Source organism: Fukomys damarensis, unplaced genomic scaffold (genome assembly GCF_012274545.1).
Source record: "Fukomys damarensis isolate Sample0158 unplaced genomic scaffold, DMR_v1.0_HiC HiC_scaffold_9, whole genome shotgun sequence".
In the NCBI taxonomy this organism is placed as follows: domain Eukaryota; kingdom Metazoa; phylum Chordata; class Mammalia; order Rodentia; family Bathyergidae; genus Fukomys; species Fukomys damarensis.
In genome coordinates this window covers 10,003,200-10,028,538 of record NW_022900921.1, presented here as the reverse complement: position 1 = coordinate 10,028,538, position 25,339 = coordinate 10,003,200, and the positions used below count along the sequence as shown (strand labels likewise).

The 25,339-nt window shown below is 41.8% G+C and overlaps 1 protein-coding gene across 3 annotated transcripts in view; it reads right to left on the bottom strand.

The window, feature by feature from the left end:
- Positions 1 to 25,339, bottom strand: part of Sgcd (sarcoglycan delta) — a 501,008-nt gene that overhangs the window by 148,232 nt on the left and 327,437 nt on the right. For all 3 annotated transcript variants that reach the window (XM_033761597.1, XM_033761598.1, XM_033761596.1), the window contains exon 4: positions 5,139 to 5,226. In XM_033761597.1, coding sequence (XP_033617488.1) covers positions 5,139 to 5,226 — 88 coding nt within the window. The remainder of the gene's footprint in view (positions 1 to 5,138; positions 5,227 to 25,339) is intronic.

Sequence of the window (25,339 nt, the reverse complement as noted above, 5' to 3'; positions counted from 1 at the left end):
CATTTCTGTCTGTCTGAGCTGGTATTTTGTGTGAATCTCAAAATTTGGTCTACAGAAATACAACAGAATAACCCACGGGTGTAATTATCCCCACTTAACCTAGCTCTGATCAAGAAGATTTTTTTCTTTTGATCTAGCACTTCTTACAATTAAACTTGATAGAAGCCAACATCTTATATTTCCCCAAATTATATAAGAAATTCAAATATACCATTTTTTGTTTTTCGTTTTAGGAATTTTTTTCAAGAGACTATTACTAAACACTAAGTCATAATAAAAGGGTCCTCAAGGCCTACCAACCAGAGATCACCGGGACTGCATGTGCAGGTGAACAAGGCTGGCTTTGTCCTCAGTGTGGGAGAACAAGGGCACAGCATAGCCGCCCCAGAGCCTCTCAGTAAGAAGCTATGAAAAGGACTCACTGTAGGGTTTGACCTCATCCTACGGATATTTTTAGGAAGGTATTAGGAGCAAAATGAAGATGAAATACTATCATGAAATTAGAGGAATTTTGTGCCTGGGTATCTTAACAAATCTTACCTGAAAGTAGGAACGACCAGGGCAACACTAAACTGGTCACATTTAAGGAAACAACAGCCACTTACATTCAGTAGCATAGGAGACGTTCGGTGTTTTTGTGGTATGCACAATGCTGTTTTTTTGACTGAGTTTACAGTTGATTAGCATTGTCTTTGTGTGTGTGTGTGTGTGTGTGTGTGTGTGTGTGATTGTGTGTGCATATGTCTGGATCTGTTATGGCCAATGAGTGGACCTTTCTGGTGATGTTCTATAAAATTCTTTATATTTACACAGGAGAACTCTGTTGCATGACTGATAGTTCCAGGCCATCCCCTGGCATGGTTTTGTCATTGTTAATATTACTGTACTGGTTTAGGAATCAAAAAGACATAAGTCATGTTCTAGCTCTCACTTTTTGGTAATGTCACTTGGAGAAAATCATTTGCTTTCTGGAACTTCCAGTTTTTCCACCTATAAAACTGAAATACCATCAACTCCTCTATGTACCTCATACAAAGGTTGAAGGGATCAAATGATATTGTATTTGTAGAAAGAACTCTGTGGGTGGAAAAGTGCTGCTCTTGTGGTTATCAATGTCACTGTCATCACCATTATCAGTTTGTTTCTATTTCAGGGGTCACAATGCATTAAGAGTTATTAATGGTGAGTGCCTCAGTATACTTCTGCTGGTCACATAATTGTATCCATCTGGTCGCCCTCATCTCTTGCTCATCCAACACTAGCTTTCTGACACAAAAAAGGAGAGTGGAAAGGCTTCTTAATGAGCCAGAGGCTCCAACAGCAGAGACAGCACAGAATTTCTAAGCAGTACAGGTGAAGAAACCAAGCAAAAGCCAGGTTGTAGGCTCTCTCAAGGTCACTGCTAAGCTAAGAACACATCAGAACCTGGAATCCAGCTCTCAGAATTGTTCCCCAAAAGATAAACGAGGTCTATTTGTCTAGAAAGGCAAAGAGGACTCGAGTCTACATGAATAGAACAACCAGGTATTAGTGAGCTTTTTGAGGGTGAGGGAAAGCAGAAAATCAGAGACAAGGACCAGAGGGAGATTGTGAAGAACAGGGATGTGTAGTGAGGGATTTGGATTCAGTGATGGTGAACTTTTAAAGCTTTCAATGATATAAACAGCCTGCTGCAGCACATGTGCCATAGGTTCACCACCACTGCATTAGGTATATCTGTGAAGAACAAGAAGTAGCTGTCATTATGATTGCATCAAAACTTCAAGTAAGATCTTCATAACTTGTGAATACTTTCAAAGCAGTATGTTTTTTGTTTTGTTTTGGTTTTTTTTTTTGGTACCAGGGATCAAATTTGGGACCTTGTGCTTGTGAGGCAGGCAGTGGCACCGCGGAGCTAAATCCCCAGCCCAAGGCAGTACCTTTTGGAAAGAGAGGTAAGGGATGAAGACATAATAAAGTACAGTACTAATGATGAATGAACACATGAATGAAGGACCCAAGGACAGACATAGGAAAGGACTCGTTCCACACTCGAGATCCAGTCATGTGTCAAAATAGGAGAATAACAGAAGAACACAGACTCAGGCTTTGCCTCCGTTGACCTGGGTAGGATCATAAGATATTGACCCCTTTCCTGGGTATGGACTGAGATTTTTCTGGATTCCTGCATGGGTGGTGGCACTTACTGGAAAGCATACTGCAGAGACCACAGCAATCAAAGCATACAAAGTACAATTCAGTTATCTTGATTTTTCACGGCCTCAAAGAAGACAAAATGGAATTTACCAGGGCCAAAACCACTTGCATAGCTGAAGGTCAGTAATTGGTAGTTTTAGTAATTTTTTTTTTTTTTGGTACTGGGGATCAAACTCGGGCCCTTGTGCTTGTGAGGCAGGTGGCGGAACCACTGATCTAGATCCGCAGCCTAGTAATTGGTAGCTTTAGCCAAAACCCCACAGAGCAGCTGCTGGCTCAGTGGTGCAGACAGCTTGCCCTTTGTGGATTTCACCCAGGGCCGCCAAACTGCTCTGGACTGGGCTGGAAGCTTCCAAAATGGCCCTAGAGGGACCTGCAAATGAAGCAGGAGCCTGCTCTGTAGATTCCTTGGTGAGCCCGTTGTTCCTCTCTGGGGTGGAAGAAAGATCACCGTAATGTGAAACTAATCCACAGTTCATCTGCTCTGTGTGTGGCAGCCTGTGTGTGAAGCACCTTTTTAATTAATCTCCTCAACGGGGAGGAGAACTGGAGCCCATCGCGGTGCTTTGGCAGCATCCACGATAAGCCACGGCCTAGAGTCTGGAGCTGTGGCCACGCAGCCCGATGATCTCCAAGGCAGTTGCCCCTTCTCCATTTCAGATGGTGCCGTAGAAGATAACCCCGCCACAGCCATTCATCTGGTGTTTGCTCTCACTCCTGACCAAAAAAAAAAAAAAAATAGCCCAACTGCAGGTCACCTAGGATCGTGGCCTAAAGCAGGAACTTGGAGGTTACGGGAGGCATTGCTTCATGCACTAAAGATCACCTGAACGTCTAGCTTTAGACTCTGTAATGGGCTCTGGAGACACTTTTTAGGTAAACGGGAGAATTTCTGAATGCTAAGGAGTTTCTTAGTAGATCTCACTGCTTAAAACACAGGAGTGATTTGCTTTGTGATAAGTGTACCACCCAGCGAGACGGGAATTATAAAGTACTGTCTGCTGCAACTGCGTGTTGCTTTGCACTCTGTGTAATGCAGAAAATGTAATGTAAAAGGACCTGATGGAAAACTTTACAGGTATGATTGTGTGTGTGTGTGTGTGTGTGTGTGTGTGTGTGTGTGTGCATGTTAGGAATCATACTGTGAATACATCTATTATCCCCTCTAGAAATCATCCTCGAAGCCTCCTCTTTGGATGAGAATCCTTTTACCCCTCTCATTTTTGTATTACTCGGCTTCTATTTTGTATTATTCACCTGAAAAGTTAGGAAGCGGCGTCTTTAAGCTCTCATGAGAGAGCCTCACTTGGGAAAGGGAAACAGAAAGTCAAAGACTACTGAAGGATGAAGGTAAGAGAAAGGAGAGGGCAGAGAGGAGAGAGGGCAGAATGGAGAGGGAGGGGAAGGGACATGGGGGCTGGGATGGCAAGAGAGAGGGTGGATGAAGAAGAGAAGGAAGAGAAAGAAAAACGGAAACGAGCAGGGGAGGGCAGAGGATGGGGAAGGAAACGGGAGTCAGGGAGGAGGGCGCGAGGACAGAGATAGAGACGAAGACTGAGGTGGAGGGAGGGAGGGAAAGACTGCTGACTCTGTTTGGTGACTCATAGGTCATTTGGCCATTTCCAGCTTTATCAAAACGAAAATATCTCAAGTAAACGAAATCTCCTTCTGCAAATAAGTGGCAAGCGATCAACAGGCTAAGTGGGTTCCCTTGGAACCAAAGAATCTGGGAGCTGGAGGTTTGGATTTATTTCCCTCCTGGAGGCAATTATCACACATGCCGTCTAAATCACTGCTTACTGAAGCTGTGTGTTTAATTATTTAGCGCGGTGAATGCAGGCCAGATGTTATATAAGCACCGCCAACAATCCAGTTGCATGCTGGAACAGCACGTCTGCGGATCACAGGCTCTGCTGTGCAGGAGTTCCTCCAATCCGTGAATTCCTCGCCTGCTGGATGGGCCAAGCCACCCTGTGGCCGGGCATCTCCAGACCACCGTATGTAGTTGTCCTGAGGAGTGGGGCTCTCTCCCTAGCAGAAATGACTCCACCACAAAGGCATCTGTTTTCCTGTGGCTTGCTGATTAGTGGGGCTCCAGAAATTTTACTCACAGTCATGTTTCAGGGTTTGTGGGCAACCTGCTTCTCAAATTTCCATATGGATACTTTTCACTTAGCTCTGAAGTCAAACAAATGGCCTTTTTATCTGGAGGTGTAACAATGCCATTGGAACCCACATCCTTCTCCCCTCCACTGTGGGCTGCATGGTGACCATTTATAGCATGTACACTGATCATACCATGTAACACAATACTGTGGCCACGCAGCACACATGTGTCGTTATGAAGAATAACCAATTCTTATTCAAAATTGGGGAACAGGCAGCTTAAAACCCAGTGTGTACCTTTCACAGCTGTTAGAAGCAGATCTTCTATTTAAAAAGAACCACACCAAATGTATTTCATGGATACCTCTGCATCTTGCAAAGACGTTGGGTTCAGAGACAGCAAGCACATATAGCAAATATAGCATGGATTCAAATTATCATTAAAAATCCCTCTACAACCCCTAACGTACAGTGTGTGGCTTTGCACACACTCAGCTTGCTCAATTTAACACACCCAGTTTCTTTCAGCAGTGGAGCAAGGAGCTTTCTTTGCTTGGGAACCAGGTGAAGCAGCTGGCTTGAATTGCAGGGCCATGATCTATGGAAAAAAAAACTTTGCTTTCTGCTAAGCAGGTATCACTGGATCTACAAATAGGTGTATCCTTTACCATCCCAAACTATATGCTGTGTTTTCTTTCTCAACAGAGTAAACATGTTAACAAACCTTCTTTTCAAAGTGTTTCATTTGACCTTCAAGGATACATTTTCTGAGTTCCTAGTGTGGACTAGCGTGGACCAGCGTGGACCAGGCCTTCCAAGGTTCTTTTTTTTCTTACCTGTTATCAGCTGAGTTAGCACTTTAGTCTGATCATTGAGAATGTTCACTGTCACATTTCTGGCAGATTTGAAGTATAGGGCATTACCCTGTAATAAGAACGTGAAAGAAACACGTGAAAATGGCAGATCTCTGAACTAAAAGAACTTTAAGTCAGCAAGTGACGGAACTGGTGTTAGCCAAATTCCAATGGATTCATCTTGAGTTGAAAATACAAAATGTTTAATGATGTTCACACATGTGAAAATCAGTGGGTATATACTCCAAGTAGATCCTCTTAAACATACAGGCATGCGCACGTGCACACACACACACACCACATGCACAAAACACATTATTACAGTTGAGCCAGCAACAACTGGGAATAGAGCCGCCTAGGGCTTGTTGAAGACGTGAGCTCGCCATCTTGCTCACACCTTCTCCAGCAAACCACAGAGTCCTCCTTAGAGGAGGGCAGAAAGCCGGTGGGAAACACTCACAGCCACAGGGTCATCTGTGGAAATACTTGGGGGACCTGCTGCAGCACGTGCAGGTGAAACCCAGCACATCCATAAGCCTCTGCCTTCCTTTCTTCTTATTATTTATTTTTGTTCCTGGATTTCTTTGCTTCCAGGTTCTCTGTGCCACCATCTACTCTCCTCTCTGGTGAAGGTAAGCCGGACACTCCTGAACGTGACTCAGAACAGGGCTCGTAGTCCTTCTCCACAAACGGCCTCACGGCAGATATTTCAGGGATGTGGTCTTTGCTATAACCACTCAGCTCTGCTGTGCCGTGTAAAACAGTCTGGGACAACACACAGAAGGAGGATACACTAGCATTCCAAGGAAACATTACCTTTACCTATGAAGAGTGATATTAGAATTTTTGCATCATTTAACCTTTTATTTCAAATCTTACATAATCTTAATGTATCACGATGTATTAGGCTTCCTTTCTTTTACCTTCCCATCACAACCATTTAAAAATAATTCTTAATTTGCTGGCAGTATGCAAGCACTAGATGTAGCCTGAAGGCTATTACTTGCTAACGTCTTTTTTCCGAAGATCTCCTTTTCAGCAATACCTGCCAGGATCATCCAGTCCTTCTTAGAAAAACAGAATTTGGCAGTCACTTCTGTCTTTGCAAACCTCTGTCACCACATGGCATACTCCTGTCTGAATATTCAGTTGTACATCTGTGGGCTGAGTCTGTCCAGATAAACATGACCACTGTCCTACAAGAGAAGCAAAACTCAATCTTCACCTCCAATGTCTTACCTTCTACCAGGGACGACTATGTGAGACAGTGAATACAAGAACCAATCAGGCAGCTCCAAAGTGTTTGGAGACCTTCCCAGAGGAGGGATAAACATTTGTGCTGACCCTAGTAAAGAATATATGTGTGTGAGAGTTTACCAAGTTGACAAAGACAGAAAGACAAAGGTCATGAAGGAAAGAGTCGGCTGGGTGTCCAATATCTTTCTCCTTGTAAACTGCTGGAGCCGAGGCCTGCATTAGGGAGCCCAGTCTAGTACCTGCATACAGCTTTCATAGTGGTGGAGAGAAAATACAATGACAGCCACTGTACACTGACAGTCTGGAGCCACAATGCCTCTCATCTAAGGTTATCTGCAAAGAGGATAACCAATGCCTCTAACCCATCCAAGCCCTGAGTCATCAGATAACTGTGAGTGAGAGCTACTGACCTAGGATGGGGGAAACAGTCATTTCTGACATATCTAGTAATGCCTAATTCAGTACAGCCCTCTACAGTTTACAGTTCAATTGCCTCCCTGTAAAAAAAGGTGTTGCTTTTCCTTTTTGAAACTGGGTCAAGAAAGAAGTGCCTTTAATATAATATTGTCATACCATTTTTGTGGTGAACATAAGAAAACGAGTATTAGCCTAAAATAGTTTGTCATTGTTTCGGAGTCCTCAGCAACTCTACTTACAACTTCAAAGCCATTCAAAGGAAGTTCGAACCCAGAGCTTGGAATCAGGACAGGTGACTGTATGTTTCTAGAAGTTCATGTACTAAAATCTATCCTCATACACTGCAGAGAAGAGTGACATGGAGTCAGAAAACTGGATAAATCCCCTTAGCATTGATGCAAGGGAAGCCTTGCGCAACTCAGCTCACTCCTCTTGCTTGATTCTTTGCATTTTTAAAAACCATCAATACAGAGCTCACCACTGCCAGGAAGGAGAACTCTCTGTGTGCCAGGGAAGCTGGAGGAGATCTGGAGGAGAAAGCTAATTTCCACTCGCTCCTCCACCACTTGAAAGCTCTGTGGACACTGAACGGGTTACTTAATTACCCTAAGTCTCTATTTAGTTACTCTAGGGTGCAAATATTAAATTATTAAATTCTTGAGTTGTGCTTACTAATACATGTTAGCATTCCACACGTAATTATGAAAAGACATGTGGCCCACTGTCGGGCACACATTAGGTCCTCAGTTATTTTAGGGCAAGGAAAGGAGGAGGAAAAAGAACCAGTGAGCAACACAAAAGGAAGAGGGAGAAAAGGAAGAAGAGGTGCGAAGAAGGAAAAGGAGGAGAGAAGCTGAGAAGCAGACAAATGACTGGGAAGGCTAATTACATCACCGATATTTTTTGTCCAACCTATTAGAGTGAAACAGGATCCCTTACATTTGCAAAGTTCTCTGTTTCCATCTTTCAAAGGGTCTCTCAATATAAGCCATTTACTCACCATTGTCTTTCAAATCCTGGTCTCTTCAAATAATACCTGTTCACCCTTATTAGTGTTCAAATAAGTCTAACATCTGAAACATCTCTTAAGAGCTCTGCCCAACCTTTACAGGGAGAGATGTAATAAAACCATGTATTCTGCTTCATTACCATGTCCAAAACATTACAGTTTAACACTCATTGTTCTAACATGCTAGCAACCTGGAAAATAGTATCCTTGCTACATCAAGGTTTAAGCAAAGAACCTCACTCTCCCATGAGGCAGGTTGCTATAATCCTGAGGTACACATATGACACAAAGGTTACTAAGAAGAAAGCACGACCCAGCTACCACATGAAGAGCCTCACAGGGTGGCTGGGTCTCTGCGATTTTTTAGTTTGTTCTCTGACTTTTCCTACTCAGATGGAAGACTAAACCAGGAAAACCTACTAAGACTAAACTAGGAAAATACCTGCCAAGTGAAGCATCCCTGAAAGCCTCCTCTGTCTTAGAACAAGAAATACTCTTGGGTCCAAAGAGAGGGGACCTTCTGCCCTCGCATCCTCTTCACATTTCTCAGGGGTCTCTCCCACTCACCGCCCTGCCTGTGTGAGCTCAGGGTAGCCTTGGAGGACACGAGGGTTGCAGGTAGCGGTCTGGGGGCTCAGCTCTGCTGCAGGAAAGTTGTCTGGCAGATTCTCACCTGAAGATGCAGACCACTCACGTCAGTGGGTGCCCAGTCAGCCTGCGCTTCTGGACAAAGGGCCACCACATGGGAGACACAGAAAGCAGGCAACTCACTATCTTCCCTGGCGGGGGGAGAAGGAGAGGTCCAGGTTCACTCTCCTCTCAAACAACTCAAGGGCACCTGGTGCTGGGATTCTCAGCACACAAAGGTTTTGATGGGAATAAACCACAAATGTCTGTGTTTCTTTAAAGCAGAATAAACAGAAGGGTCTCAAATCCTTCCCTGATGAGTTGGGGGCCACTGAAATGAACATTGTTTATTCCACCATGTCCTCCAGGGCTAGTATGTGCATGTGGCTATTTGACCACTAACTGCTCCAGCATGCTGACATTTAAAAATTATTGTATCTGATTTTTAAAAAATGTACAATTTATTCTTACAGCAAAGCAGAATGTGTAAATGTCAGATGCTACAAGCCTTGCAACGAAGAGCAGCAATTCACACCTCTCACAACTACAAGAGCCTTCAACTGTTCTGGGTGATTCTTCAGGTGATTTCCTCCTGTGGCCTGAAGCGTGCCTCTGTGCCACCTCTAGATCTACCAGCTTTTAGATGTCACCCATCTAATTTCTCTAATGGTACTGACTTTTAATGTAACTTTGGTGAAGTCGATATTCATTCATTTTACATGGTTCAACTCATTCCCCATCCTGAACTTTGGATATTGAAGGCCATCAGTTCACGAGCACGGCCAGAGCTCTGGAGTTTCTTGTTTCTTCTTTGCGTCCCTCACTGAAAGATTGTGGATTCTAGTTTTGCCAGGTCGACTGCCTGTCATGCGCCCACTTAGAATCTTAAATGCTTCTGATGATATTTCTTCTCTATTTTATATTTTTCCTGTCTCCATGACCCTATGAAGTTATTCCCCACCCTCATTTCTATGTCTTTCAGGGGGATTTTTGAAGGAAGCAGGCCCTGTTCTTCCTCACAAGTGTTCCTCTACCTCTAGATGAATTTCATCCTATCGTCGTCTTAGGAGAAAAGGTGGTTAAAACTGTGAATATCGAGTGCAGGGAATGACCAGTCCAGGACCCAAGAGCTTCTCTTAAGCACCTCTGTACAGCAGTGTCGTATGTAGAACACAGAAGATTGTGTTCCGGGCTCTGGACAATGGGAAATGCAAACAACTTTTATCTTCAGGAAGCGTACAGCCCATCAGGAGGCTGAGTTAATGCAAAAGAACTACCACAGCCATGTGATAATATTTCAATCCACTTTTATGCTCTCCTGGCATGAAAGGCACAGATCTTACTATTTGCATTTCACCAGAACCATATCTCCAGTCTGTTTTAACACGACGTGGCAGCCAGAAGTTGCTTATCTTGAAAATCCTACACTGTGGCATATCTTCATTGCCCTTGTACGAGTCAACACTTTGCTCCAGGAATTTAGATAAACAGAAAAAAACGCAAAATTGTGCACACACAAACAACTTCTTCACACAGAAAGGCTCTGAACTCTCAGTGTGAAAGAAGTTCAGAAGACAAAAGGTTGGCACGGCCGGAATCCTAAAGGCAGTCTTGCCAAGAACTGGGCTGACTTTTGTCCTCTCCTCCTAACACAAGCCCACAACAATTTTGTTTCTACCTCACACCCAGGTAGGTTCCAATGAAGGCTGGCTTTGAGGGCTGAGATGCAGAGTGCAAGCTCAGGCATCAGGCAGAGTGGGCTTGGGTTCCCGTTTCACTCTGCATCATCTGTGCTTCTTTGAAATTCAAGGCCATATATAATGGTAATGAAAGAAAAAAAAACATGTAAAAAATGCCTACAAAGGGGCTACAAAACGGCTTCAAAATTATTAAGGAAACACACAAAACTGCCTCAAGAGGGCTCCTTAGAGAAACAGCTGATCTACTACTGGGGCAAGAAATCTACAACGTGAACTTGGAGCATCTATAATGTCAGAAAGGATGTGCTCAACAAACAGATAAAAATCCCAAACCCCACACCGATGGGGGCATGTCAAAGAGGAGTCCATACATATGCAAACACATAAATGGGGAAGAATAGCTAAATATTCTGTGTGGGAGAATGCCAGATCACGGTCATAGATAACTCTCCATCCCTTAAGGTAGCCACTGCAGGGTCTCCTTTTAAAATAAAATGGCAATAGAAAAAGAGATATGAGAAGAGCTTCACAGCTGAGAAATACGACAAGCACTACCTTAGCCAGATGGCCAAGGTCAACAACATGAACACTGATAAATTACGTTGGGAGCACAGATGTCCTTGACATGCTGAAATAAAAAGGCACCTTACCTCTGTGTACTTCCTCAGAAGCCAGAAACTATCTAATCATAAGGAGAAATCTCAGAAAGCTCAAAGGCTGTTTTATGAAGCTCAGAACCAGCACTATTCACAAATTTTATGGTCATCAAAACCAAAGAAAATCTGAGACACGATCAGCAGCCAAGGGGAGACCCAAGAGATAACAGGACTAAATACATGAAGGTATCCGGAATGGGGACCTCAGACAGAAAAAGGACGTTAAGTAAAAACTAAAGTAATCTGAGAAAAGGTTGTGCTTCAGCTAATAATAATATTAATAATATATCATTATCAGTTCATTAATTGTGTCAAAATATAATTACTGATATTAGATGTTAATAATAGGAAAGTCTGGGATACATGGGACCACTCTGCACTACCTTCATAACTGCTTTACAAAATTGTTTAAAAAGGTTTATTGAAAATTATATCAAGGCTGCCAAATTCTAAGACCTAGAAGTTCAGAAAGAGACCCTGGAAGAATTTTGATGTATTACAGATGAGTAATTCCACACTTCGTCTGATCACATTAGAAAATTCTCCCCTACACTGAAACAAAAAATTTATCCATGGGACTTTGTATTCAGCTTTTCTAACAGAGTGGGACCTCTCTGGTATTCACTTTCACAAGTCATTAAGTAGGAATGGAAGAGAAAACCGTCTTACACAACACCGTCCACCGAACAAGCGGCATATTCTCCCAAGATTGTTTGGTCATCCTTCCCTAAGACCAAGAATCAGGATGACCAGAAGCAGTAGGTGGCACAGTGACTCAGCTACAGATCGATGCTTAACAAAACTCTTGATGCACCTGGGAGAAAAAAACTGACACAAATTCAGATTTGTCTTTCAAATCATTTCCAAAGGGTTAAGTTTTTCTTCAGCAAGCATGTAATGTTTCTATTATGACCATTGTTATTTTTTATACAATACTTTAAATTGGCTCTGGGTTGACCTGTTGGAAAGCCTATTTAGAAACAATGCTGTACTACGGTTGTTTCTGGTTTTCTTTGGGGCACCATTTTACAACTATGTAGATGGACGGGTTTCTATTGTTTTGGGCACTTGCCCCCCAGGGTGAAGAATGAAGTTACACTGTGAGGCACAGATTCAGATGGCCAGGAAACTGTCCAGCTTGTCCATCAGAGCAATGTAGCTGAGCCGCTCTGCTCAGTGCCCAAATCGGGGTGCACTGTGCTCTCTTTACAATTTGCTAAGTGAAGCTGCTCTGCCTCAAGGCTTCCCTTGAGTCAGCATGGGGATGTGTCAGTGTCACCAGAGGATGGCCAGCTTCTCTCATTCCCAGCATCCACTTAATAAATATTTGTTGAATAATCAAATGCTCAGATCAAATTAAGAGTCCACAGAGAGGGAGAGTTATCAACAAAAGAACCAATTAAATGAGGGCTGACAGCAATTGGCAAACAGTTTCCAAAAGGCAAACCATGAAGCACGAGAGAGGTGATAATCGGAACGTGGGAAACCAAGGGGAAAGGACAGTATAGCGATCTTTAATCAACAATTCAGCCAAAGGAATTAGAGGAATATAAATGGGAAGTGAGCTGTTGAGTTTCTGGGACACAGGGAGAAGCAGAACTAGCAATTCTTACCCCAAATTCTTGACGAGATAATAGTTAAATGCGTGAAATGTTCCTTGGGCATGGAACACCTACCTGGGATGGGTCACAGGAGCCTTCTTTCAACTGCCACAGATCAATCCATCCCACTAACATTTTAAAAGTATCTTCTAAGCATGAAGCACTGGGCCAGTGGGTAAGCAGGTGTCCTCTGATCTCTTGGCACTTATAGTCCTGGAGAATTGGAGAATAAACTAAGGCTTCCATAGATAATTATGTAAGTGCAACTCCAATGTGTGTGAGGAATGCAAGAAGGTGAACTCTGGGCACATGCAGGGAGACTGCTGTAACTCAGGTGTTCAGAAAAGGCCTTTCTAAGGAAGAGACATTGTAGCTGAGATCACAGGGATGAGAGAGATCCATTAGCTGACCCAGAGGGGAAAGAAGTTTCACAAAGAGCCATCGATGGTATAGAGGTTCCAGGCACAAAGGAGCTTAGCATATCGGAGAGACTAAGAGAAAGGTCAGTGTGGCTGGAACTTGACTATCAGTGGAGAAATGAAAATTTCTTAATATTATCTCTGCTGCCCTTGCCGGATGTTTAAATTTGATGCAAGAAAATTAATTTGTTTCTCTTTATAGAGGATGCCTTGGGAATCCATCAAGAGATCCTGTGCTTTCCTTTATCTTTTCTTATATTGAAATTTGAGTTTTATTTTCTGTGTTAAGTATTCTCCCTAGTATTCACTTTCACAAGTTGTTAAGTAGGAATGGAAAAGAAAACTGTCTTACTCAACACCGTCCACCGAACAAGTGGCATTTTCTCAGTAATATTTGGTGCTACTTCTGTCACATTAATTCCAAGACATACACAGTCTGGTTTAGAGCTGTGTAGTCTGTTCTGTTGTCTATGCACTGATACCATATTTTTTTCCCCTGTGACTTTGTGATATGTCTAAACATCTGGTAAGTCTATCTACCTACTTTTCTCTTACAGATAGACCATTTCAAGGGTTTTAAGCATTCTTCAAAAGTGAAAAGACACTGACAGACTTAAGCATCACGATTTCAGCTAACTGTCATTTCAACATCGTATGATCTGTAAGTTACTACAGCAAAACACCTGAGTCTAGCTACATCCAAGCTACCCAAGACTAGCCCAGCTTCAGAGAGTTAAGCTCAGGATATGGCAGCGACATTGGCTTGCACCTCCACTGGAAGTACAATGTCAGAGAGAACACTCATATCTCAAACCACGAAGAAGAGAGAAAATGAGACACCAAGGTCCCAGAATCCTCTATGACGCAGAGTGTAGCTAGAGTTAGTCCTGCTTGGGGGGTTCTTTCGATTTGCTGCCCTCCAACATATTTGAATATGTTAACCTATTTAAACAGAAAATTAAAATGATGCATAGGGAAAAATGTCGATAATTATGTCACAGTTATTTATTAAATAAAAATACAGTAATTTACAGTGTTAAAGTAGAAAATTAAAATGACCTAGAGAGAAAAACTAAGATAATCTCTGCACAGATTGATCACTTTAAGTGTGTGGCTTAATATAATCGCACTGTGAAATTTCTGAAACATCTTATAGCTAGAAAAATATGTTTATGGGACCCAGGACCAGTGCACAGGTGCTATCTCTACTGCAGGCCATCTCATCGGTCCATGATCGACCACAGCAGCTCGCTAGCCAAAAAGTTAAGTTTGACCGTTGACACATGAGCCAGATCGAGAGGCTGCCATGGGGGAGACGCAGATGGAAACCACTCAGCGATTTGTGTGTCCACTCATGCTGCTAGCAAGGCTGCTGCATTCAGACGCACACAGCAAACCTTAGCTTAACATCAAATATAGCTCAAAAGAATCATAAATGATCATAATGGCTCATAACGCATGATGATAATACTAAACTGATGTTAGTAAACACTACTAATCAAATGAGTAATATTTTTTAAAGGATTCTTTACAAAAAGTTGCAAACATTGCAGAGTTCATTCAGTACAATATGAGATACAATTTGAAGAGCAGAATAAAATGAGGATAAAACATTTGTATATTGAGGTACTCAAAGCTTTGCTGTGTCAAAATGGAGTAAATTGTTACAATGCTGCATAATTATTATTTTGGCCAATAATGCTGCCCCAAAATGTGCTGTCTTCTCTGCCCCCTCCTTCAAGCTACACCACTGCTCTGAGGGCAATAGCCCAAGGACAGTCTGCTAGGGCCCACCCTCTAAAGGTACATAGCAGTGCCCAATACCACCACCCTGGGGTCTCAGCCTTTGCAATCAGACTTTTCAGTGATGCTACCTTATTCAATGATCATCCCAATGAGTGTGTCGGGGATCACCTAGAAAAGGAGTGCACTACTTAGTATAAAAAGCCAGGTGTAGGGCCAGGGATTTAGCTCAGTGGTTCCGCTGCCTGCCTCGCAAGTGCGAGTACCCAAGTTTGATCCCTATTACAAAAAAAAAGCTACGTGGGAGACTCTTTAGCCAGCAGGTGAGAAATGATGGCATACTGAACTGGCCTGGAGTTCGATGAAGCACAGAGATGAAAGACATATTTGTAGAATTGACAGGGGTGATAAGGCTTGGGCATTAAAAATGGCAGAATCAAGGATAGCCCCTGTGTTTCACAGTAGCACAGTGAATGAGCCACAGAGCAGTGGGTGACTGAGAGAATATTTGAAGAGAGTTTTGTAGGCATGAGGTTGGGGATTTAAAAATTCAGCTTGGAAAATGCTAATTATGAGACATTTAGGGGTCTGAAGTACTGGTGTGGCAGAGCAGGCATTTCTTTTAATCCTGTATCACATCTTCTGAATCCCACTGTACAGTCACACTAGATACCAAGAGCATCTTTATAAAAATGTTCACAATTACACTATCTCGCTGTCAACTTTCATGAAAAAGTCTGCATTTCCTTGTTGATTCTTTCTGGCAGCTTAAAATTTGCTTTCTGTTCTCTCTAGGCATGGTCAGTGGGGATCCTATGAGATAGCAGACATTAAAATGCAACTGTTTAACTTGAAGGTAACATCCCAAGTTAAAATCCTCAAAGTTTGAAGGTTACAAAGACTTCAAACAATTTTCTTATGAAACAAAAACACAACATTTCTGTCTCCAGCTCAGGTGTGTCTCCAAATACTGATGGTGTGGGCTAAATTTACATTTTTAGATCTATGCATAATCAATCAATCAGAAGGAGACATAAAATTTATAAATTATTGTTAATTTCCTATCTGAGGTTTCTGAAGTACAGCTAATTTCATCGGAGAACAAAAGTCTGGCACATTTTCTTCCTTTGGGGTAAGGTCCGATATAAGGGTTAACTGGAATCTCTATGGAAAGCCAGACAGCCCAAGTGACAGAGCGTTGTGTGGACTCCAGTCTATGAAAAATGCAGGTCTGGCCAAGGCAGCTTTTGAAATGTGGCAAGAAGTAGATGTTTTATCCTTGCATGGTGGGGGAAGCCAAACCAGAGCTCTCACACTCTTATGCTGGGCAGCACAATGCCAGGAACCATAACAGAGCAGTGAGAGTGGGACTGCAGCCCTGTGCTCTATTTGGAAAGACAAAATCAACACTCCTGTAATAATCCAAACTCTTTATGAGGTCAGAGCTGGACTGTGACAGTGGCGCTGAGCAATGTTCACCTGGCACTCAGATACATATTATCTCAGCTAATCATTTCATGTGGACAGCATGTAAAATCACACTTTCAGCAACTGCCTAAACCTTCTGTCAGGCATTTGCAGTGATTTGCAGGAAACTTTTCTATAACAAAGTAGCCACTTTTATTAAAAACCAAAATGAAAAAAACCTAAAACTTGCCTTCCACCAAAAAAAAAAAAAGGTTAGCAAGCCAAAAAACTTCACGCAATTCAAAATTCATTCCTTTTCTACCTTCTAGCCCGCTCCAAGCTCTACATTAGCATTTTCCTGGCTCAGAGAAGTCTTACATTAACATAATTTGTTCTCCTTGGGTACCCAACATAGCCAATATTTATTTAGTCATTGTTTCTTTCACTTAAATTCCGTGTCAACAGAAAATACCGCAGGACCCATCTGGGGTAGAGCTACCTTAGGGAATGCTTATGCACACAGGTTACGGCTTTCATATATACGTTTTCTTCCTTAAAACCATAAAAGGATTAAGAGTTCAACCGTGACATGAAGGGCTCTCTGTGAGGCCTGCTAGACCACACATGCAAAGAGACCTCTTCATCTTTTTCCTTGCAGCCAAATTGTCTCATATGAAACCATGGCACTCAGCAGACAACGAGACCAAAATGTGCTTTTCATACAGAATGCTGTTGTTCACGATTCCGAAACCAGCACAGATAAACACTTTTCCTCCTCTGTTCTCTGCAGTGGAAAGGTCACAGCCTCGAGATCTCTGGCTCTGGGCCCTGCCATGGACGCATCCTTGCCCGCTCCCGCTGTGAGCACCCTGAGATCCTGGAGCAGGAATCTGGCCCTGCTACGGCCCCCACACATTCCTCCACTCCGGCTGCTGCCCAGTTTCGCCTCCCTCCGTCAGCGTGACCTTTCCGAAAACGGTGCGTGGCATTCTCAGGAGCCAAAAGCATCTCTCAGTAAAAGTTTGGGTAGAGACGTTGGGAGCCTTTCAGAAAGCTGCCAGCTGAGGTCAGAGCTACTAACAGGGAATAAAAGACAACTGCTGCGTGGGCGCGGGCTCCTGTTGTGGGAGACACAGTTGCATTTGTGTTAGGAAGAATGTGCCCAATCTAGCGCTGGTTCACGTGATGGAGGTCTGGCCCCGGGAGAAATTAGTCAGAATGGCATCGTGACCTCAGAAGAAAGAAACAAATCCCAAACCACGACGCCTAGGGGCACGGGAGCCTCTAGCAAGTATGTGCTGTGGTTACACCTAGCTTTGGAAGCACCACATCCCGAATTACACACAGTTTTGCCTCTTCTGAATTAGTAGTCCTAGCCCACCTGTCTCGGTTTCCTTAACTGGAAAATGGGGATAATAATGTGTGAAATGTCATTACACTGTAACTCTTCCAGAGCTGAAAAGATGACACAAGGCGGCGTACTGAGGAATTTAGCCCTACGGTTCTCCTTTGCAAGACATATTTTAAAACAGGGTGTTAATCACCGAGACTGATTTTGTTAAATTCTGTTGGCCCCATCAAATTGAGAGATCTTAGCAGGTGAACACTGCCCTGTACACAGTGATTAACATCATGATTTTAGGCAGGCCGGCTGGGATTAAAGCCTGGCTCTTTCACCTACTAGCTGTGCAAATGCAGGGTGGGAAGTAACAGTCTCCGGTCTAAGTTTCTATACCCATAAAGAGTAGAGGGGAAAGAACAGCACCCGCCTCACAGGTTTCTGTGGAAACTAAAATGAAATGGCGAGACAGGCAGCACAAAACCTAGCAGAGACTGACAGCAGTATTTGGTAAAAAAAATTAACGTTAAAGAGCAGGAAGCGAACCCTGCATGAAATGTGTGTCCAGGCCATTCTGTGAGGCACCAAAAGCCACTGTGATCACAAAAGGTCTTTGAAGATGCCACATTCAAGGCTGTTCCTTTCCGTGAACTTTCTGTCTGGGAGAAGGGGCGCATCCCAGTTGCCATGGAGAAGCTGACTGGGGCAGAACAGGTCTCCCTAGGTAACTGCTGATTCCAAATGAGAACACGGAACAACAGTATGACCCGTGTGGCTCACTTAGGCAGGGCGTTCATTTCAGAAATGAAAAGGAAGTAGTCAAAGAAAATACTTCAGGGTTTGCGGCAAAGTATTTACAACTTTGTATCCCTGTATTAGCAGATTTACAGAAAGGTTAAGCATTAATTCCCAGAGGACATAGAACATGACCTAGAATCTCAGCCTGTCATCTAGATCTAGGACTCTGACCTTCCTTCTTTGACGTTAGCCTTCGTATGTTCATAACCATAAATATAAAATATAAAATCTTACCCATAAAAGTATATGACATTAAGAAAGCACTGAAAAATACAAGTACTACATAAGTTTCTTAATTGTTTTCATGGGTTCTTAATTTTTTCTTGCTTTGTCAAGAAGAAAAAACTTAAATTTTAGGCAAGTGAAAAGGGAGAGAAGTGATTTCAGAGTTGGCACTAAACCTTTGAGAAGACAGCTCAGTTTTTATTGGAAAAACACAAAGATTTGCACTTTCATTCCTTAACTAGTGTAAAGTCTGTTTTATATTAGGTTGACAGAAAAGACATGGTGTTAAAGGAAGAAATTAAATGAATTTTCTCTAAGTTAGTTTGAGCCTATCTCACCTCACAAAGACTGTATCTCCTTGCTCATTCTAGAGAAGAAGTATGGTCATCTGTGATAGGGTACTTAGGCTATGGGTACTTAAATCACTTTTCCACTTAAGAAATACAGCCAGAATTAATTAAAGACTAGAGTTTAGTTCAGGTTTCCGTGGTCATGCTTCTAACCTATTGCAATATTGAGGAACAATAATAATGATAGATGGAAAACCAGTATGTTATGGTAACTCTAAAAAATTAATAATCTTCCTATTCATTACGACCATAAAGAAATGAAAACAAATAAACAAACAAAAATTAACATGTTGGCAGAGGTATGCACAAATCAGAACTCTCAGTTGTGGATGGGAATGAAAAACGGTATTACCCCCATGAAAAATAGTTTATCCTTTCATGAAGAGCTTAAATGCAGCATTACCATATGACCAGGCAATTCCACTGGACATATATGCCAAAGAATTGGGCACAATGTTTGAAACACACAACCCTGAGAGGCTGAGGCAAGAAGATTGTAAGGCTGAGCTCAACTTGGGCAATTTAGAGGCATTAATGTTCCCTACAAAAAAGGCATGTAAAGAAAAAAAAATCTAAGAAGAAGCTACATAAATTATGACGAGATATGCATTTATCACAGTATCTTAAAAATGCATTCAATAGAAGTTGTCAGAAGTGTGAGGTAAATTTAGCAAAAGGTAATGTAAAACTTCATCACAAGTCTCTCCGAAAACTATAGATTCTGGAGACCAAATAGCACCGATACAGATGGTCTGAATACCAGTATTTCACCAGTTTGAACTGGTGAAACTGCAAAACTGAAGCCGACACATGGAGGATCTAGACTGTTTTCACATATTGTAAAGCATCTGCCAGAATTAAGGATGTGCTCGTTCACAAAGGAATTTTAAACAACTAAGCGTCACCCTGAACACATTGTCTGGCTGCAGTGCCACTAAATTATAAATCAAATACAAAAAGATAATTAGAAATGAACGTATCTTGGAAATGTAAAATTAGCTCTTTTAGTTCATATTGATTTCCTTGCCTCTGCACTTGCTCCCCTAAAGTCTATTATCCTGAGGGCAGCTGGATGATTCTTTTCAAATTCCGGACAGATTATATGTCACTCCCATGGGGAAGAATCCTCCCCAAACTTTCCAATACAAGGTGCCGTATCATTTGCTGTGCTATGATCTCGGTCTCTGTTCCGCTGGTCCCCCATGCTATTTCCACTCCAAGGACACCTGGCTCCTTGCCCTTTAGTCAAGGATCCAGATACTTTCCTCCTGTTCCCTGCAACTGGAACTACCGCCTCCTCCATCTTGGCAGCCTTGACCTTCTTGCCTAACAAGGAGAATTTTCATTCTCCATTCCTCTTATTCTTGCCTTATTTCACGTAACACAACTTGATATTTAATTACGTCTACTGGATAGCCTTTTTTGTTTTTTTTTTAAACAAGTTCTTGCTAGGCAGTCCTAGTTGGTCTTGAACACACTGTGATTGTTGTGAGCTTGAGGTCAGCCTGGGACACATAATGAATTCCAGACCAGCCTGAACTAAGCAGCCAGACCCTGTAAAACAAAACAAAACAAACAAAAAACACCAAGGGTTGGGATCATGGGTGTGTGCTACCGTGCCTGGCTTGCCTTTCTAATTTTTTAGATGTCTTTCCCGACTACAATAAAAGTTCCATGAGGCAGGGACCTTGTTTTGCCCATTACTGCATTTCTAGTTCCTAAAACATTGTCATATATGGTAGGCATAAAAAATATTTTTCAGATAAATGAATATCAAAAGACAATATGAAGGCACTGACTGCCACGTCAAAAAGCTTTTAAGATGCAATACCTGAAAAGGGTATGTTCCTGCTTTGCCACTGAGCAGGGTGAGAATGTCTGGGATACTATGCTCGTATCCTATATTTGAAAGGATAAGATTTAAAAAACGGTGAACAACAAAGAGCATGACGCTGATTATGTATATCACGTATACATAATAATGGTCTCAGCATCTCATTACATGGAAATATGTGATGGTCTCAGTGACTCGTATGATACGTCCAATGCACTGTGCCTTATTAGCCATGCATAGTCTAATGAAACACGGCAAAAAATGTGGCTAATACTTCCCAATTAACCATAGTCTCTACTGGTGATACACTGCCTCAGATGATTGGTATCTCTGACTTTTACTGAGCAAGCCTGCACTTTCAGCATGTCAGAAGGATTCAGATGTGACATAAACGTGGCCTACTGCACAATCCATATGGTCCTATCCACAGCCTGGAGATTCTCAAACTACGTAGCTCTTCATCACTGTGGTATGGATGACGTGCCATCCTGTTGGAACCACTCAGTGACTTTCTAGGCAGTCAATATGGGAATTAATTGGCCAATTAACATAGTTAAATATGTCAAAAAGACAATTCTATTTACAGAAGCGGCCACTTGGGGTGTTCTGCAGTGCTTTTTAATGGTTCAGTGAGGGAGCGAGTAGGGCCTGGGCACTGGTGGCAAACCTGTAACACATGTGCCCCAGCAGGCTGTTTCTAGCACCGAAAACTCTGTCATTGGGTTTTTCTTTCCATGTATGAGTTTTTTTTTCCTAAACTAAAACCTTAGTATTCCAGTTTAATTGCATTGTCACTTTGTGAAAAATAAGTGGGTTTGGCTTGCAGTTTGGGCCCTCAGTCTCTGAAAGGTTCACCAGCACTGACCTATGGTTATACAGTGATTATAATAGGGACTCTGGACTCATATTACCTAGGTCTAAGTCCTATCCCTACCTCTTGATAGCTCTACTGAAAACTGGACATGTAATTTATGTCCTCTGTCATTCAGGGACTGCATCCATACAACAGATAACAAAGCAGAACTTAACTTACAGGATGTTATAAAAAGTACATAATAACAGAAAACAAATGAGAACTGTGCTTAGCAGGAGCATAGTCTTGATCTGTGTTAGCTATTATGGTTGACATGACTAATAATAAAGGTCAGGAAACTACTGTTATCACCCAGTACCTGTCACTCTATGCCCATAGCCCCTGGGTTTCTTAGCTCAAATTTTCAAGAGAATATTGAACTTGCCACATGTAGGGGTTGAGCACGTTTTAATAAGCTGAATAGCATTATGTTGCACAGACACTTAACTACCCTGGGCTCATACTGTCAATTCTGAGGTACGACTCATGTTTAAATCAGTATAGTCTGGGTAAAGCAGATGCCCTCTAGGACTCACTAGCCTCATAATCATGTAAGCCAAATACTGTACTCAAAACACTCTATCCACCCACCAATTATGCGTTCTACTGATTTTGTCTTTGAAGAACCTTGACTAACACAGCTATGTAAATACCCCGGAGGGAGCAGAAAGCAGGCAAGTATTACTGAAGAATTATTTTATTTCCAGTATGAAAGATGGGAAGAATTAAGGAAGCCACCCAAGAGAAGAAAAGGCCAGCTTAGCTCTAAGTTATCTCCAAATAGCCCAATGGTTGTAGGGAAAAGAGATCATACTTGTTCCGGCTGGCTCTGAAAAGTAAAGTCATTTGTGGATGTTCTATGGACACAAACAACTCCATCAGAAGAGAAGTTTCTAACAGCCAAGTAGTTCAAAGGATGGAATTAGAGAAAAAAGGATTGTTTCTCAAAGTCCGAGACTGAGCAGGGTGCATGAGTTTATGTCACAGAGCATGGACAAAAGGGTCACTTCCTTCTCAATCTTCCTTAATATCTTTAACAGTGCTGAAGGTGATATCTAATTTGGGGTTTATAATAACATCAATACCTCTATAAGATGCTCACGTTTCTGTTTTTGTAAAAGACAGACCTGGCCTCAGGTTTAATGTTTCCCTATTTATAGATATTTTTACATTTATCTTTTATTCATGGGAAGTCACATTGTTTTGTTTTGTGTTCTTTTTTTTTTCACTTAGAATAGGGTTAAATTTCTCTTTGAAATGACAAAAGAAAACCAAGAATACATTAAAGGAAAAATATTCAGTAAATACTATTTCTGAAGGCACACTGTTATGACCCCAATTACAGCAGAGGAACGCAGATCCCTACAGTGTGGCAACCAGGCCAAAAAGCACCCAAGCAAAGGCTGGAAAAAAAATGATAGATGAGCAGCAGGTGAACTCATTTTAGCTGAGTGTGGGGGCTAGGTAAGATTTAGTGCTTTTCTCCACCTTGAAATTTTATGATCTTATAACATGCTGGTCCCTTTGAGACTGAAGAAAATCTGGTTCCAGTAATAAAATAGCATGGTATCTTGAATAAGTAAAACAAGCCAAGTGAGTATCTTTCAGAAATATATAAATACTGGAAATAACTTTATTTTGGGAGATTCATGTTGGTTTTTAAAAACTGAGCTTATGCAAATTTTACTTGAAAGTAAGATCTGAATAAAATACTTAAAAAAAAGAAAGAAAGAGGAAAAACATCACAGTTAAGGATTATGTGTTCAGTGCTTTTATTCATGTAATTTGGTCAAAAGGCCCATGTGGGATCATAATGATGGACAAGTCTATGAAATTAGTTGAAAGAGAATAAGTCAAAGCTGGTAGGCTTTTTTAAAATTATTAAAGTGAAATGAGTTTCACTTACAACTGGTTTTATATATTCTTTGAAGAACCATCAAATCACATTTGCCCAAGGTTAAACTTAGGAAACATCTATTTCTTACTAAGGAAAGTAGGATTTTTCATAAAACCTAAATATGACCTCAAAAGGAAACTATTGTACAAATAAACTGACTTGCTTAACTTGGGACCAATGAAACATAACAGATGAGATGAAAAGAGTACAGTGGGAAAAGCTCTATATTTATGATACTATGGAAGAAAAGTCAACAGACATTTTGCTTCTGGGAACTGAGACTGTCCTATTACTTTACATAAATCAGTTACTAAGTCTCTGAGCCTTCAGATCTGTTCTCACAGGCTAGAAGCAATAAAGAGGGTCTCTATGTTTGAATCACTCAACTATACTTGATTATAAAATAATGTGAGTATTAAAATGTAAGCTAAGTTAGTGTGCTACAAGATTTTTAAAATGTTTTGATTGATCAACACATGAATGGGTAAACAAAATATATGCATATGTAAAACTGATGACCGCTCAGTCTTAAAAGATAAGAGAGGTCCTTCATGTGGAAAGAACTTAGAAGGTGTTCACTGAAATTAGGAAGTCACCAAATCAAAGATAATACACAATTCCACTTAAGCAGTACTTGGACAGTCCAATTCATAGATACAAGGTGTAATGGATGGCAGGGGCGGGATGGAGGGGGAGGGAAAGAATCAAGATTTACTGTTTAATGAGAGCAGAATCTCATTTTTGAGAGATAAAAATAGTTCTGTGGGTAGAGGGTGGTAGTGAAGCTTGCATAATGGGAATATATTTAATGCCATTCAGCCATGTGCTTAATAATGGTGAGGACTGTAGTTTATGTGAACTGTATTTTACCACACTGAAAAACTTGCTTTGACTTGGAGAGCATTTTTTAATATGTGACTTGGTTGTTCCTTACGTTTTCCAGTACACCAGTTCACCAATCACCCAAGTGACTGATCCCATGAATCACGGCACACTTCTCCATGAAGCATCACATCCAACCTCTTCATTCTTGGACAATGGGTCCAGAAAAGACAGAGCCCAAGTATGTGGAATGTCTCTGTGATTCAGTCTGAAAAACTGGAGCGGGGGGCAGGTGTGTGTAGGGGAGAGAAAGGGGAGAACAGAGTGTGTTCTCCTCACATGCCAGGTTCCAGGGTCAGGCCACCTGGGTTTGAGCTTCAGCTCACACTGAGACAGCATGGGGCCCAGCTGTTTCCCTTGGTCTCTCTGTGCCTCTGAGTCATGATCTGCCAAAGAAAACGCAATAATTATAGGCTTGATGGATACTTAGCACAGTGCCCACTTGAGTGTTAATAATCATCTGTCCTCACCATCTTCTTCCTGCTCATAGCTCTCTTAACTTAATTAAGCAAATATTGTTACTACAAACCAAGAAATTGAAAGTGAGTGGAATGAGGGGCCTTTAAATTGTATTCAGAATTGAGTCACTTCTCACCTGTCATAGCTCAGATCAGCAACTCCTGTTACCTGGGATTCTGCACAGGACCCTAATTGGCTCATTTCCAGCCCTAGGGTTGTCCTAAAATAGCAACCTCACTGGCTCTTCCATAAACCAAATCAGAGCACGTGTTTCCCTTGTTATGTATCTTTCAACATCTCCCCCTTCTTTTCAGAGTCAAAACTAATGCCCTCACAATGGAATGTAAAACCCTACACAGGTCTGGTCCACTCCACTGCCGACCTTGCTTCCTACCTCCATCCCCTTGGTCACTCTGATTCAGATGCACAGCTTCTTGCTGTGCCCTTTTAGGGAAATCAGGTTTGGGGCACTGCGCCTCAATAAGGAAATTCTTCCCCATCCATACTCGGCGACTAATTCCTTCATTTCATTGCCTCAACTGTTCTACATCCTTCTACAATTTTCCCCACACTATTGATCCACTCATCCTAGCACTTCACAGACTTTGGACTGCGCTACAGTTTTCTTTGCCCTCGCAGTACTGTCTTTGCTCATGATAGTAAATGATTTACTTTTCTTTTTTTTTTATTATTGTTTTTGTTTTATCTGT